The following is a 14,424-nucleotide window of genomic DNA, read 5'->3' as shown; positions in this document are numbered from 1 at the left end:
TGCAATAAAGGGCTCTGGTTACACTGCCTGATAAGTTGAATCTGGTATAAAAGAGGTGAGTGAGTAGGGCACCAGTTATGACAGGAAGGGAAGCTCTTCCTTTTGCTAACCAATCGATTACTGTGACAGAATGGAGATGAGAAGGCAGAACCGTCTCCTCAGTCTTGGTCTTCACTTTGGAAGCATGACAAGGACATGGAAGAAGACAGAGCTTCCTCATCCTCTGGAACAATTGTTCAGGTAATGCTGGGCATAACAACCACGCTTTGGGAGTTATGAGCGTAGCGGGGAGCAGAGATCTATTTTTGCATGACTTTCTTTTCCCCACACCCCTGAGACGGAGTCTTGCTCTGTTGCCCAGGCTGGAGTGCAGTGGCATGATCTCAGTTCACTGCAACCTCCGCCTCCTAGGTTCAAGCAATTCTCCTGCTTCAGCCTCCCAAGTAGCTGGGATTACAGGCACACGTCAACACGCCCAGCTGATTTTTGTATTTTTAGTAGAGGCGGGGTTTCACCATGTTGCCCAACTTTCTGTGTTAGCTTTGCTTCCTCTCTTTCCCCTTTACTTTATTTGTTTTTCAGTCAGCACTGCCTAAACCTTTAAAATGCCCATTTGTAGCTCAGACAAGGAATAAAAATAAGGGTAGTAAAGAACTATCTTGTTTAAAGGAATGCTTAGGGAGGGAACCTGCAATGGGCAGAGTTTTTTTTTTTTAGCTGACAATTGTATATATTTATGGTATACAACATGTTTTGAAATGTGTATACATTGGAAATGGCTATATCAAGCTAATTAACATATGCATTACCTCACATATTTGGCATATTTTCAGTAATTAGAATACCTAAAATCTAGTCGCTTAGCAACTTTTAAGTATACATTATTATTAACTATAATTGCCATGTTATACATAGATTCTCTTGAATTTATTCCTCCTGTTCAACTGAAATTTTTTTTTTTTTTTTTTTGAGGCGGAGTCTTGCTCTGTTGCCCAGGCTGGAGTGCAGTGGCGGATCTCAGCTCACTGCAAGCTCCGCCTCCCGGGTTCCCGCCATTCTCCTGCCTCAGCCTCCCAAGTAGCTGGGACTACAGGCGCCCGCCACCTCGCCCGGCTGGTTTTTTGTATTTTTAGTAGAGACGGGGTTTCACCGTGTTCGCCAGGATGGTCTCGATCTCCTGACCTTGTGATCCACCCGTCTCGGCCTCCCAAAGTGCTGGGATTACAGGCTTGAGCCACCGCGCCCGGCCTCAACTGAAATTTTGTATCCTTTGACCAACATTTCCCCAGGCCCTCTCTCAGCCCCCACCCTCCACCCCCAACAGCCCTGGTAACCACCATCCTATTCTCTGCTTCTATGCAGTCCATAGTTTTAGATTACACATGTAAGTGAGATCATACGGTATTTATCATTCTGTGCCTGGTTTATTTCACTTAACATAATGTCTTCAGGTTTATCCATATTGTCACAAATGATGGAATCTCCTTCATTTTGAAGACTGGATAGTACTCCGTTGTATATATATGCCGTGCGTTCTTTCTCCATTCATCAGTTGATGGACACTTAGGTTCCTTCTCTCTCTTGGCTACCGTGAATCTTTGAAAGCTTCTGACATCACCTTTGCACAAGCACAAAGACAGCCTTAGTGAGCCCCTGCTTGGTTCTATTTCTGTTGTGTACTCAGTGATAACAGGAGAGTACTTTTTTTGAAGAAAATTCCATATATGTGAAAATCCAAACTGACCAAACAGATAACTCAAAGGAGCAGCTAAAAGCTTCACTGCACTGTTTTACCAAAGCATTTAAATTAACATGCCGCTCTTGGGAGTATTGGTGGAGGGTCTCTCCATAATCTTTTTTTTTTTTTTTTTGTGAAACAAAGTAGTATGTAAGATAAATTAGATGCGCTAAGTCTTTTTTGCTCCTTATGACATTCTAAATATTTTCCAATCTCTCAAATGCCCTCACTTTAGAAAAGCATCATAAGCCTATGAACCACGTTCTTCCTTTGCTCCCGGAAGATCTCTGCATCCTCGTGATCCATACACCTCTCGCTCCTGCCTCCTATCCAGGGCTGACCCCCTGCCCTGCTCTCATGCCAACTCTTTCCCTAATCGTTGGCACCATTCTCTGCCTGTACCAGCCTTGTCAGTCTCTGCCTCTGGCTAGGTTCCTTCCTTCTCTACCTCAGTACTCAGGCTTCCCCTCCCTAACATGTTCTCTTCCTTGTGGCCCCACTACTTCAAACAGAGAGAGAGTTCCAGAACCAGCCTGCATCTTCAGTGGCTCCACAGAAGGCTTTGGTCCCTGGGATGCCCTTTCTCCATGCCTGGCTGTAGACGTCATTCCTGTCCACAAAGACCCATCTCAACTTCCCCTGCTCCAAGAAACCTCCTGACATCCTACAAGGAAAATTGCTGTCTCTTTCCCTGTTTTCCAATAGGATTCTGAACCTCAATTATGACTTAGCACATTTTTATGAATACACTTGATACGATTTCATGAGTGGAAAGAAGCTTATCGTTTATATCCTATACTCAGCTCAGTATGGTACTTTAATGAACTGAATTTCTTGATCCTGTTTCCCATGTTAATTACTACACTTCCTCTTTCATTTGCTACTAAAGGTCTTTCCTTGGTGCTCCACTCCCTAGGCCCCTTTTGTAACCTTGTTTCAGCCTCTGGCTGTGCTTAAACTGCCATTGATTTCTGGAGCACCAATTTAGTGCCCTTTTATTAGTCCTAATCCTTATTGACCTCTCTGGGATTGACCACCTCTTCCTTCTTTTCCTTCTTTAACTGTGGTGTTCCTTTAACTTTCTTAATTCTGTTCTTCCCTGTCCCTTCTACCTCTAGTCCCTCCTCCGTCTTCTTTTCTTGCCCCTCTTTCTCTTTCGTCTGTGATGCTAGGCATTCCCCCAATGTTCTGTCTTCTTCCTTCTCCCTGTTTTCTTTTTTTTTGAGGCGGAGTCTCGATGTGTCACCCAGGCTGGAGTGCAGTGGTGCGATCTCAGCTCACTGCAACCTCTGCCTCCTGGGTTCAAGCAATTCTCCTGCTTCAGCCTCTCGAGCAGCTGGGATTACAGGCACCTGCCACCATGCCTGGCTAATTTTTTTATTTTTACTAGAGACAGAGTTTTGCCATGTTGGCCAGGCTGGTCTTGAACTCCTGACCTCAGATGATCCACCCGCCTTGGCCTCCCAAAATGCTGGAATTACAGGTGTGAGCCACTGCGCCCAGCCTCTCTGTTTTCTTTCAGGGCAATTTTATTTCCTCTGAGAGCTTTGTGGTCACCTCTATGCCAGTGATTACCAAACTAAATCTCTAGTCTTGGCTTTTCCCTTAAATCTACAAATCTATTCCACATTTCTATCCTCCTGATAGATGTTTTTGGGATGGAGTTTCTCCAACTCAAACCCATTTTACCAACTTTCCTTCAAAGCTTGCTCCTCTTACTAATTTCTCAATGTCTGCTGATGGTGCCATTATTTTCTCAGAGATAAACTTTGGAGTTCTATTAGGTGCCTCATTTCTCTCACCTTTCACATCCTGTCAGTGGCCAATGATGTCCATTCACTGCATACAACCTCTCCTCCCGTTATTTTTGCTATCGTCTTATTTCAAGCAATTCTTACTACTTCCCTGGACTTTTGGAGTAGCCCTCTAATTGGTTTCCAATTTCCAATTGTTTTTCCTAATACATCTTATAAAATACTGATGACTTTTCCTAAAACCAATCATGCTAAACCTCAGCTTAAAATTCTTCATGGAGTCTGATTATCTACTGAAGAAAATGCAAACTTAGCCTGGCATTCCAGATTTTCCTGATCCCTACTTACCTTTCTGATTTTATCTAATCTCTACCTTTCATTCTTGGTTTGTACCTTTCTGATAACAGTCACTGTTTTCAGTAGAAGAAGCTGAAAAGACACTAACATTTTGTTAGGAAATGCTAAACGCCATATATATGTGACTAAATTGCAAGCGTGGGTGAGATAGTTTTTATTCCCATTTTAAAGGTGAAGTAACTGAGGTTCAGAGAGTTCAGGTTAATTTTTCCGAGATCACACAACTTGCAGATAGAGCAATCAAGGTTGGTTGATTATAATATCTACATGCTTTCTCCCATGTTGTGTTATTTGTGTACATGTCATTTTCCCATTGCTTAACTTTGGTTAACCTTAAAAGAAGGCTTGCTGAATCAGAGTATATATCCATTTAAAATGTGACACACATTTTCAAACTGCCTTCTAGAAAGGTTATACCAAGCTAGGCACAGTGTCTCATGCCTGTAATCCTAGCACCTTGGGAGGCTGAGGTGGGTGGACAGCTTGAGCCCAGGACTTCAAGACCAGCCTGGGCGACATAGTGAAACCCTGTCTGTGTAAAAAAATAAAAAATTAGTCAGGCGCAGAGGCGGGCGCCTATAGTCCCGGAGACTGAGGCGGGAGGGTCACTTGAGCCTGGGAGATGAAGGCTGCAGTGAGCTAAGATTGCGCCACTGCACCGCAGCCTGGGTGACAGAGTGAGGCCCTGTCTCAAAAAAAAAAAAAAAAAAAAAAAAAGAAAGGCTATACCAATTCTATTTCTCCTAGGTATACATGGAATTGCATTTCCTGACCCCTAAGCTGATTTTTGATATTGTCAGTCTTAGCCAAACTTAGCCAGTGGTTTAAATTAAGTTATGCTCTAAGAATGTTGAATATCTCTTTAGATGCCTATTGGCTTTTGTAATTCTTCTTTTGTGACTTGCTTGTTCCTACCATTTGACTGTTTTTCTATGTAAGGGTTGATGTTTTCCTTATTATTTATAAGAGTAATTAATGTATTAAGAATATTGGCCGGGCGCAGTGGCTCACGCCTGTAATTCCAGCACTTTGGGAGGCCGAGGGGGGCGGATCACGAGGTCAGGAGATTGAGACCATCCTGGCTAACATGGTGAAACCCCGTCTCTACTAAAAAATACAAAAAACTAGCCGGGTGTGGTGGTGGGCACCTGTAGTCCCAGCTACTCGGGAGGCCGAGGGAGGAGAATGGTGTGAACCCAGGAGACGGAGCTTGCAGTTAGCCAAGATAAAGCCACTGCACTCCAGCCTGGGCAACAGTGAGACTCCATCTCAAAAAAAAAAAAAAAAAAAAAGAATATTAATACTATGTTTAATAGTTATCCCAGTTTGTTATTTCTCTTTAACTTAGATTATGGTAACTTTTGTGGTGCATATTATTTTTTTTTATATAGTCAATACTAATATTATTTTCATTTCTTGTCATGCTTCCCCACACCTAGAATTTTTATGGTATAACTTGGAGAATTCAATGAGAATTTATTGTTAGGGGTAATACAAGGATTCTAGTTATATTTTTCATAACTAGAATTTATTGTTAGGAGTAATACAATAATTCTACTTATGTTTTTCATCAAATGCCTTCGTAGTTGTTCCTAAATGGAATAAATTCACCTTTTCCCCACTATTTGAAATGTCACCTTTATCATATAATTAAGTATTTGTTTGTTTGTTTATTTATTTATTTATTTCGGTAGAGACAGGATCTTACCATGTTGCTCAGGCTGGTCTCAAACTCCTGAGCACAAGCAGTTCTCCTGCCTTGGCCTTCCAAAATGCTGGGATTATAGGTGTGAGACATCACACCTGGCCATGTAATTTAAATTTTCATAAGGACATACTTTTAAAGAATTATTCAACGAGACAAAGCATACTTCTGGAAAAATCTACCTAAGTACCTAATTCTCTAGATTCTTTATGTGCTCATTAAGAAGAGAAGTTTGGAGAATGTAAGTCTTTCAAATAAAGACAGTCTTGGGGAAGCTGATTTTTTCTCTAATGAGCAAACTTTTTTCTAATTGTACCTGACTTCTCTGTACCTGACTTTTTTTGCAAGCAGGTAGTTTGTTAAATGAGCAGGCACAGAAAGAAGAACTCACGTGGCATCAGGGAAGGACCTTTTCTGGAGCTCTGATTCTTTTCTTTACAGGAAGCATATGGGAAAATAAGCACCTGTGATAATTCCATGGCACAGATCCTCACACCAGACTCACTAAACACTGAGCAAGGCCCAGAATGTTCCCTAAGGCCCAACCAAACAGAAGAGGTAAGTCCCGGTTGGTAATAAGTAAGCTGCTCAGATAGCTGGACTAGCAGCTGTGTCCAGTGTTCTGTGTCCTGCAATACCTTGTACATCAAGCCAAGTGTTCCTTTTGAACTTTAACATATGAAGATATGTGCTGTCAAGCTGTAGAACTGGAAGACTTGTCATCAGATATTTACAAAGAAAATAGACATGGCATAGAGAATTAGACGTTTTTCACTCATTTACCATTTGTGAACATGAAATAGTCTTTCCATTGATGACTACTTCTTTAATCTGTAGGTAGAACTTATGGGGGCAAAGAAAGTAGAGAAGGTATTGATTAATATAAAAGGCATTTATAGTTATCCGTTTAACCCTCAGACTGTATAAGGTAGGTTCATCCCTACCGTATGTTTACAAATAAAGAAATCAAAATTCAGGGAATAAAAATATAGCTAGTGGGCCAGGCGTGGTGGCTCAAGCCTGTATGTAATCCCAGCACTTTGGGAGGCCGAGGCGGGCCTATCGCCCGAGGTCAGGAGTTTGAGACCAGCCTGACCAACATGGTGAAACCCCGTCTCTACTAAAAATAAAAAAATTAGCTGGGCGTGGTGGCACGTGCCTGTAATCCCAACTACTCAAGAGGCTGAGGCATGAGAATCGCTTGAACCTGGGAGGAGGAGGTTGCAGTGAGCCAGGGTTGCGCCACTGTACTCCAGCCTGCCTGGGCGATTGAGCAAGACTCTGTCTTTAAAAAAAAATGTATATTATATATATATTTTTATATTTATATTTATATATATATATGTATGGCTAGTGAATGAGGGAATAAGGAATCAAACCCAGAATATTCTAATGTGGCTTCCTAATTTGGAATCTTGTACCTCAGTGGTTCTCAAGAACACCTTACAGCGGGGTGTGGGGGATGGGTACTATTTCCCAAGTTAATTTTGGTGTTTAACTGGACCTAAAGCTCCATGGGTCTCACCAAATAGCTCCTGTAAAAGATATTGGCATGTTTTTGCTGTTTTTATTGTTTAATTATTGCATCTCTTCTTTTATACTGAGTTGTATTTATGTTTTTTTCTCCCAATCTTTAGTCTTCAAAAATATATCTTAGTTCTCAAATTGTTACTCCTTTCTCTTCTTTCTTTCCCTCCTCCATTTCATTCTCTGTCTCTCTTAACAATATATGTCTGGGAAGGTGGACAAATGTGAGAGGTTTACACCCAGTGGCAATGCTAAGAAAGTTGCTGACCTGGTCAGTAGGTTTTTTTGCTGTTCAGAATTAATCTGGGTTTCGTTTTGTTTTTGAGACATGGTCTCACTCTTCACCCAGGCTGAGTACAGTGACCACAATCATGGCTCACTGGAGCCTCAACCTCCTGGGCTCAGGTGATCCTCCCACCTTAGCCTTCCGGGTGGCTAGGACCACAGGTACACACCATCACGCCTGGCTAATTTTTGTGTTTTTTTCAGATACACAGTTCTGCCATGTTGCCCAGGCTGGTCTCGAACTCCTGGTCTCAAATCATCTTCCCACCATAATGTTATTTTTGATACCTAATTAAAAATCAGATGTAGCTTCAATGGTGTTTTAGCTATAGTAGCCATTCTGCTTAATATTCTTTCTGCTGGTGTGGATGACCTCTAGGGTCTTTTCCCTGACCATGTGGATACTAGATAATGATGACAATAAAGAGAAGGAGGAAGAAAAAGGAGGATAAAAAATGCTTATGGAACATTTAATATGGGCCAGGTACTGAGATTTTACGTATACCATCTCTTTTAATCATTAACAACAGTTCTATGAGATAAATATTACTGTTACCCCACTTTATAGATAGAGAAACTGAGGCTCAGAGAAGTAAGATGCCCAAGGCCATTTAGCTAGTAAGTGGCAAAGCTAGGATTCAAACCCAGATCTTTCTGACTCTGAGTTTAGAACCTGAGCTTTGAACTATTAGGCTCCAGTGACTCTCTTTTAAACTAATTTATGTATGTGTGTATTTGTATTTTCTTCTTAACTCAGAACTTTTGCTGGGGAGGAATTCTTTGGGCAGGAAAAATAGATGTTACCCTTTACTACAGGAGGAATTTGTCCACTTCTGATTATTCAGGGACTCCTTTACTGGCTCCAAGTTGCATACCTCTTGGTGACTGTCTTCCTGCCTTTTAGTCATTTCTGTCTCATCAGCACAGCACATCACTGAAGAGAGGGAAAGTGGGGACTCTGCAGAGACCAGGCAGCCAATGTCATCAGCCTTCTATCAGCCTCAACAAACCTTTTGTTTCAGGGGTTAAGTGTATTGACCAAATGGTAATTGCATAATTTTTAGTAAAATTCTGAGTCATTTTTGACCCGTATTACAACCAAGGATAAATATTTAGTATGGAAAAATGTGAAATCAAGCTAGGCATGACCTCAGAGTAAACCGCCACCATGGCATTCCAGGGGCATGCTTTGCATTTATTCATGTGCAGTTAGGTACTGTACTTTAGGTACTCAGTTTTACATTTCATAAGCAGTGGGGGAGATATGCAGGTATTTGTAGAATTGACTGAAATATTAAGGAGAAAATGTAAAGGTTTGCTATTTTGGCATGAAATGTAGCAATAGCCAGAAAATCAACATGCATTTTAACTACAGTTTTTTTTATTTTAACTGATTACTTCACTGATTATTTAGATCAGTGATGTGTTGATGCAGAAATGAAGCAATGTGATTCACCAACTTAAAAGTTAACTTGGATACTAAAAGGTTGGTGAAATTATGTCAAGAATGTGGAATTGTAGATGCCAAAGTGTAGTGAAAGCAGAAATTGCTTTTGATTCTATTTACTAGTGTGACCATACAACGAGGAGGCAGTTTGAATAACCTCCCTAAGCCCAGTTTCCTCATCTGTACACTAGAAGTAATAATAGGTTTTAGTTTTGAAATAACGTGGTGGTCTGTGTATTATGCTTAGCCCAGTGCCTGCTTGTGTTAAGAGCCCAATAAAGGCTAGCTATTATTAATTTACAGTTATGCTTTAGAGATGACATATTTATTTAATAAGAAATACTTGTAGTAATACTTTTTAGCTCCCCCCTACAAGGTGTACAATGATAAAACATCCATTTAAATAAGTTTTGCTTTTAGAATTTGGGGCTATCATATAGAGAAGGTATTTTACAGGGGTGCTACTGTGTAAAAAACCAGGGAACTCTGAATTAAAAGATCATAGAGTTGTGTGACCTTGGGTAAATAACTTGGGTGCTTCTCAGAAGCAACATGGTAAAAAGGGAGGCTGTGGGCTGATTAAACGTTCTGTGCACTTAGGTTTCTTAGACTTTAAAAAGAGGTGAGTGAACTGATCTCTAGTGAGTTCCTTAGGCCACCCTCAGCTCTTGAAGCTCTATGGTTGGAAATATTCTTTTTTTCTTCTCTTCCCCTTTGGATTCTTTCAAGGTTCAAATAACTAGAAAATAAAACCCAGATTAGTCATGCAGCTTCCTTATTTCCTCATTAATTTGGTGAGTACATGAGAAAGCAGAGAAACTCAATAGTGTCATTTGAAAAAGCATGTGGAGCGCCGGGTTTGGCGACTCATGTCTGTAATCCCAGCACTTTGAGAGGCCAAGGCAGGAGGATCACCTGAGCCCAGAAGTTAGAGACCCGCTTGGGCAACATGGCAAGACCCCATGTCAAAAAAAAAAAAAAAAAAGGTGTGTGGCATATAACAGGTGCTCAAATAAAATTTTTGAATAAATAATGAAGGCAGGTGGTAAATCTGTGATTACAGATTAATTAATATTATAGATTATCTTAGATTAATTAATATTAAAAGATTGTTTTCTCAAGTGGCAGAAAAAGGAAAGGGGATCCCAAAATCTTTGTTTATAGCAATATCTGAAAACTAGAAGGGAATTAATCAGATGACTAGAAATTGATGTCTGGAAGTCTGGAAGCAAAATCACACAACTGTTGCTTTAAAAAAAAAAAAAAATCAGGGCCAGGCACTGTGGCTTATGCCTGTAATCCCAGCACTTTGGGAGGTCTAGGCAGGTGGATCACTTGAGGCCAGGAGTTCAAGACCAGCCTGGCCAACATGACAAAACCCTGCCTCTACTAAAAGTACAAAATTAGCCAGGTATGGTGGCGTGTTCTCGTAATCCCAGTTCCTTGGGAGGCCAAGACAGGAGAATCACTTGAACCTGGGAGGCGGAGGTTGCAGTGAGCCGAGAACATGCCACTGCACTCCAGCCTAGGTGACAGAGGGAGACTCTGTCTCAAGAAGAAAAAAAAAGTCGGGATTGGCTGGGCGCGGTGGCTCACGCCTGTAATCCCAGCACTTTGGGAGGCCAAGGCGGGCGGATCACGAGGTCAGGAGATCGAGACCATCCTGGTGAACACAGTGAAACTCCGTCTCTACTAAAATACAAAAAAATTAGCCGGGCGTGGTGGTGGGTGCCTGTAGTCCCAGCTTCTCGGGAGGCTGACGCAGGAGAATGGCGTGAACCTGGGAGGCGACGGAGCTTGCAGTGAGCGGAGATCGCACCGCTGCGCTCCAGCCTGACAGACAGAGTGAGACTCCATCTCAAAAAAAAAAAAAAAGTCAGGATTAAAAAAGAAAATTAAAACAGGTGAATCCAAGCATAGACCTGACTATATATGAAGTTCAGAAAAAGCACAACGCAAGGAAAAGTGTCCTTGAGAAGGTGATTCTTGAAGAAAATTTTAATAATAGAGTAACGAAGGCAGGGAAGAAATGGCATTTTGGCAGAAAACAGCAAATGTATGTGAAGATAATAGACGGTGAAAGGTAAAAAGTACAACCCAGAGACACTTGTGCCAGACCAGCTTTTGTAATACTCATCAGTGTGCATGAAAATGAACAGGATTCTCATGCCCGGCACGTGTTTGTCACAACCTACCAATTTGGTTCACTCTTTTACACTGAAAGTTCTATGTCTAAACAAAATTCCATAAACATCGGGGAATGTGCATTTGAGTTAGGGTATACATTTGCAATCAACTCCCATTCAAAGGTCGTCACTTGGCCAGAATTTCATTTTATTAACATGTTAACATGCTAACATGTTAACAGAGTCTTACAGAAAACATTGTATCTTATAATCAATAAAATATTTGTTGAGACCAAAAAGTTTATACAGCAAAACACAAATCCTTATTCCTAAAGGAATTTCTCTAGAAGTATCAATGTTACTCTTTCCATATTCTGGGGAAGGATAGATAATACAGTGGGAAGTAAATACATCTCTGTATCAAATTATCTTTTGCCTCCAGGTTGAACATACCTAATATATAATTACTGGAATATGGCCGGGCGCAGTGGCTCAAGCCTGTAATCCCAGCACTTTGGGAGGCCGAGATGGGCAGATCATGAGGTCAGGAGATCGAGACCATCCTGGCTAACACAGTGAAACCCCGTCTCTCCAAAAAAAAAAAATACAACAACAACAACAAAAAAACTAGCCGGGAGTCGTGGTGGGCGCCTGTAGTCCCAGCTACTCAGGAGGCTGAGGCAGGAGAATGGCGTAAACCCGGGAGGCGGAGCTTGCAGTGAGCTGAGATCCGGCCACTGCACTCCAGCCTGGGCGACAGAGCGAGACTCTCAAAAAAAAAAAAAAAAAAATTACTGGAATACTTTCATTTGGTATCTGGGAGAAAATTTTCTGTTGAGTTGATAAACAGCCCAGTTATTTCAATGTAAAAGGAACACACCACACTTTCTTTATACTATGAGCATCTAGTCCTTAACTCAGTCATATTTGAGTATGCAGAAGGGGAAAGTATTGTAGGGATTCCCTCTGAGAAATAGAAAACAGTTACCAGGTTACTCTACTGAAGTTCATTACTTGACTCAAGTTGTTTTTATTAGGGAAAAGTTTAGATGAGTGATACCGTGTATGTTTTTAAAAAGCTAAAATTTTTATAATCTAACTCTTTGAGAAGATGTTAAGTTAAAATTATGAGGTATATTTTATTGTATCCCTGCTGGGATGTAAAGATCGTGTTCTGTTTTGTTTTGTTTTTCTGTTTGAATAGAGTGTGCAGCAATGTAAGCATTGCTTAATCATGTGTCACGTAACGCTAAACACTGGCCAATTCCCTTAAATGTTTCAGACACACACACCCCCTGTCACTCACATTCTCACCTGTCTCCTGGGGCTCACCGGGTAGTGAACTGTGAGCCTGTTCGCGTCCTCTGTGCCCGGGAATACTGTACCTGTGTACTCGCAGATCGGCTGCTTGGAAACCTGTGGCACCAGGTCACGTGATTGTTGCTATGAGTGTGGAGGTGCATTTCTCTTTTCTTTCTTCCTTCTTCTGTCCTGATTTTATTTCTTTTAACTGGGGAAATGTTGCAGGTTCCCAGGTCTTTGTAGGCCCCAAGTCTGAAAACTTTGGACTGCCTGGCTTATCTTTGGATTTTTCTTAGGGCACCACACCTTCTATCGAGGCTGCCAATCTGGACTCTTGTGACGCGCAAGGAGGTTTGGAGCCCAGGGTGGAGAAAACTAGGCCGGAGCCCACAGAAGTCCTGCATGCCTGCAAGACCCAGGTGGCTGAGCTGGAGCTGTGGCTGCAACAAGCCAACGTGGCATTTGAGCCGGAAACATTAAACGCAGACATGCAGCAGGTGGTGGAACAGCAGCTGGTAGGGTGCCAGGTAAGACTGAGAAGTCAGAGTTCATGGTTTGCCTCTCCACCAATCATCTGCCAAGATTGGGTGAATTTCTCTTAAAGCGACACTGTTTTTCTTTCTGTTACTCTGACCCTTACATTTATCTTGGCCTCAACTTTTAGTTCTCAGGGTCATTCTTTGAAATGCTTTATGGAAACATCTTATTTGAGGGGATAGTAGTGGGTCAGAGTTCAGAATCTAGAGTCTGATCCAGCTCTGTCACATTAACTGTGAATTTCAGGAAGTGAACTTCTCAGCCTTATTTTCCTTATATAGTAGGCTATCTCATAGGATTTTTGTCAGGATTAAATAAAGTATTTAAAGTAGTGTCATAGGATTTAAATAAGGTATTTAAAGCAGTGTCATAGGATATAAAGTTATCTCATAGGATTTTTGTCAGGATTAAATAAGGTGTATAAAGTATCTAACAAGTGCTCAGTAAATGCTATTATTTTATTGATTTTAATAAGTAATTAGAATATTCATTCATCAGAAATGAAACCAAAAGTTTTGATTTGCAATCTTTGCAGCCATTTTGCTAGGAATGCCCTGGGGTTTGCTTGGGAGGGGCAGGGATATAAACTTCCTTGCTGCTAGTCACTCTGAGTAAAGCTTGCCGTCTCAGCCCAAAGGTTGGGGTTTCTAATCCCTCCAGGGAGAGGCTAGAATGATGACATTGCAACAGCATAATCGAGTGTCACAAGAGCAGGGGCATGCGAGCTGCTTGCAAAGACCTGTCTCCCAGCTGCACTTAGGGAACCAGCCTTGTCTCTGCCATATGGACTTGTCTGCCAGGGATGAAGACATCCTCTTGTCTCAGAGTACCAATATCACTAGCCCTGCCACAGGGAGCGTTTTCTGCTGTAGCCTGTTATGTTGTTGTGGGTAGCCTGCCTTTGATCCACAGGTGTGCATTCTCCCCTTCTATGTAAGCCCACAGTCTTACAACATCCAGGAACCAGACAGACAGGCCAGCCTCCTTCTCTGTGCAGCTCAGCACCTCTGATCTCCAAAGTCAGTTCTTTTTTTTTTTTTTTTTTTTCAGGGTCTCACCCTGTCGCCCAAGCTGGAGTGCAGTGGAGCAATCATAGCTCATTGCAGCCTCGACTTCATGGGCTCAGGTGATCCTCCCACCTCAGCCTCCCAGGTAGCTGGGACTACAGCTCTGCACCACCACACCCGGCTACTTTTTGTGTTTTTTTGTAGAGATGAGAGGTCTCACTATATTGCCCAGTCTGGTCTCGAACTCCTGGACTCAAGTGATCCACCCGAAGTGCTGGATTACAGGTGTGAGCTATCATGCCCAGCCCAAAAGTCAGTTCTAAAAGGATAGGTTCACTCAGATACTGGCACTGCCGCTTGGCCTGGCTGATGAGGCCCAGGGGAGCCTGTGAATGCCATAGAGTGTCATATAGCACAGAGCAATGCTGTGCTAAGCTCAACTCGAGGCAGTCCAGATTTTGAGTCCCACCCACTTAAGGCCATTCAGGATTGATTTGCCAGCTGATTATCTACTGACTGGGTAGACCCTATGCCAACTGCTTGATTGTCACCAGAATCCCATCTTCATTGCCACTTGTAGTGAGTTCAAGGATTTCCAGGCTGCTCAAGGAAAAGACGTGACTACCAGGTGGCAGTAGC

The 14,424-nt window shown here is 42.0% G+C and overlaps 1 protein-coding gene across 9 annotated transcripts in view; it reads left to right on the top strand.

Annotated features, from left to right (window-relative positions):
- SYNE2 (spectrin repeat containing nuclear envelope protein 2) overlaps positions 1 to 14,424 on the top strand; it is a 389,209-nt gene that overhangs the window by 259,178 nt on the left and 115,607 nt on the right. For all 9 annotated transcript variants that reach the window (XM_033187766.1, XM_033187774.1, XM_033187773.1 and 6 more), the window contains 3 exons: positions 130 to 240; positions 5,996 to 6,112; positions 12,538 to 12,768. In XM_033187766.1, coding sequence (XP_033043657.1) covers positions 130 to 240; positions 5,996 to 6,112; positions 12,538 to 12,768 — 459 coding nt within the window. The remainder of the gene's footprint in view (positions 1 to 129; positions 241 to 5,995; positions 6,113 to 12,537; positions 12,769 to 14,424) is intronic.

This window comes from Trachypithecus francoisi, unplaced genomic scaffold, assembly GCF_009764315.1.
Source record: "Trachypithecus francoisi isolate TF-2019V2 unplaced genomic scaffold, Tfra_2.0 Lachesis_group3, whole genome shotgun sequence".
Taxonomy (NCBI): Eukaryota; Metazoa; Chordata; class Mammalia; order Primates; family Cercopithecidae; genus Trachypithecus; species Trachypithecus francoisi.
This window is presented reverse-complemented; position numbering and strand designations above follow the sequence as displayed.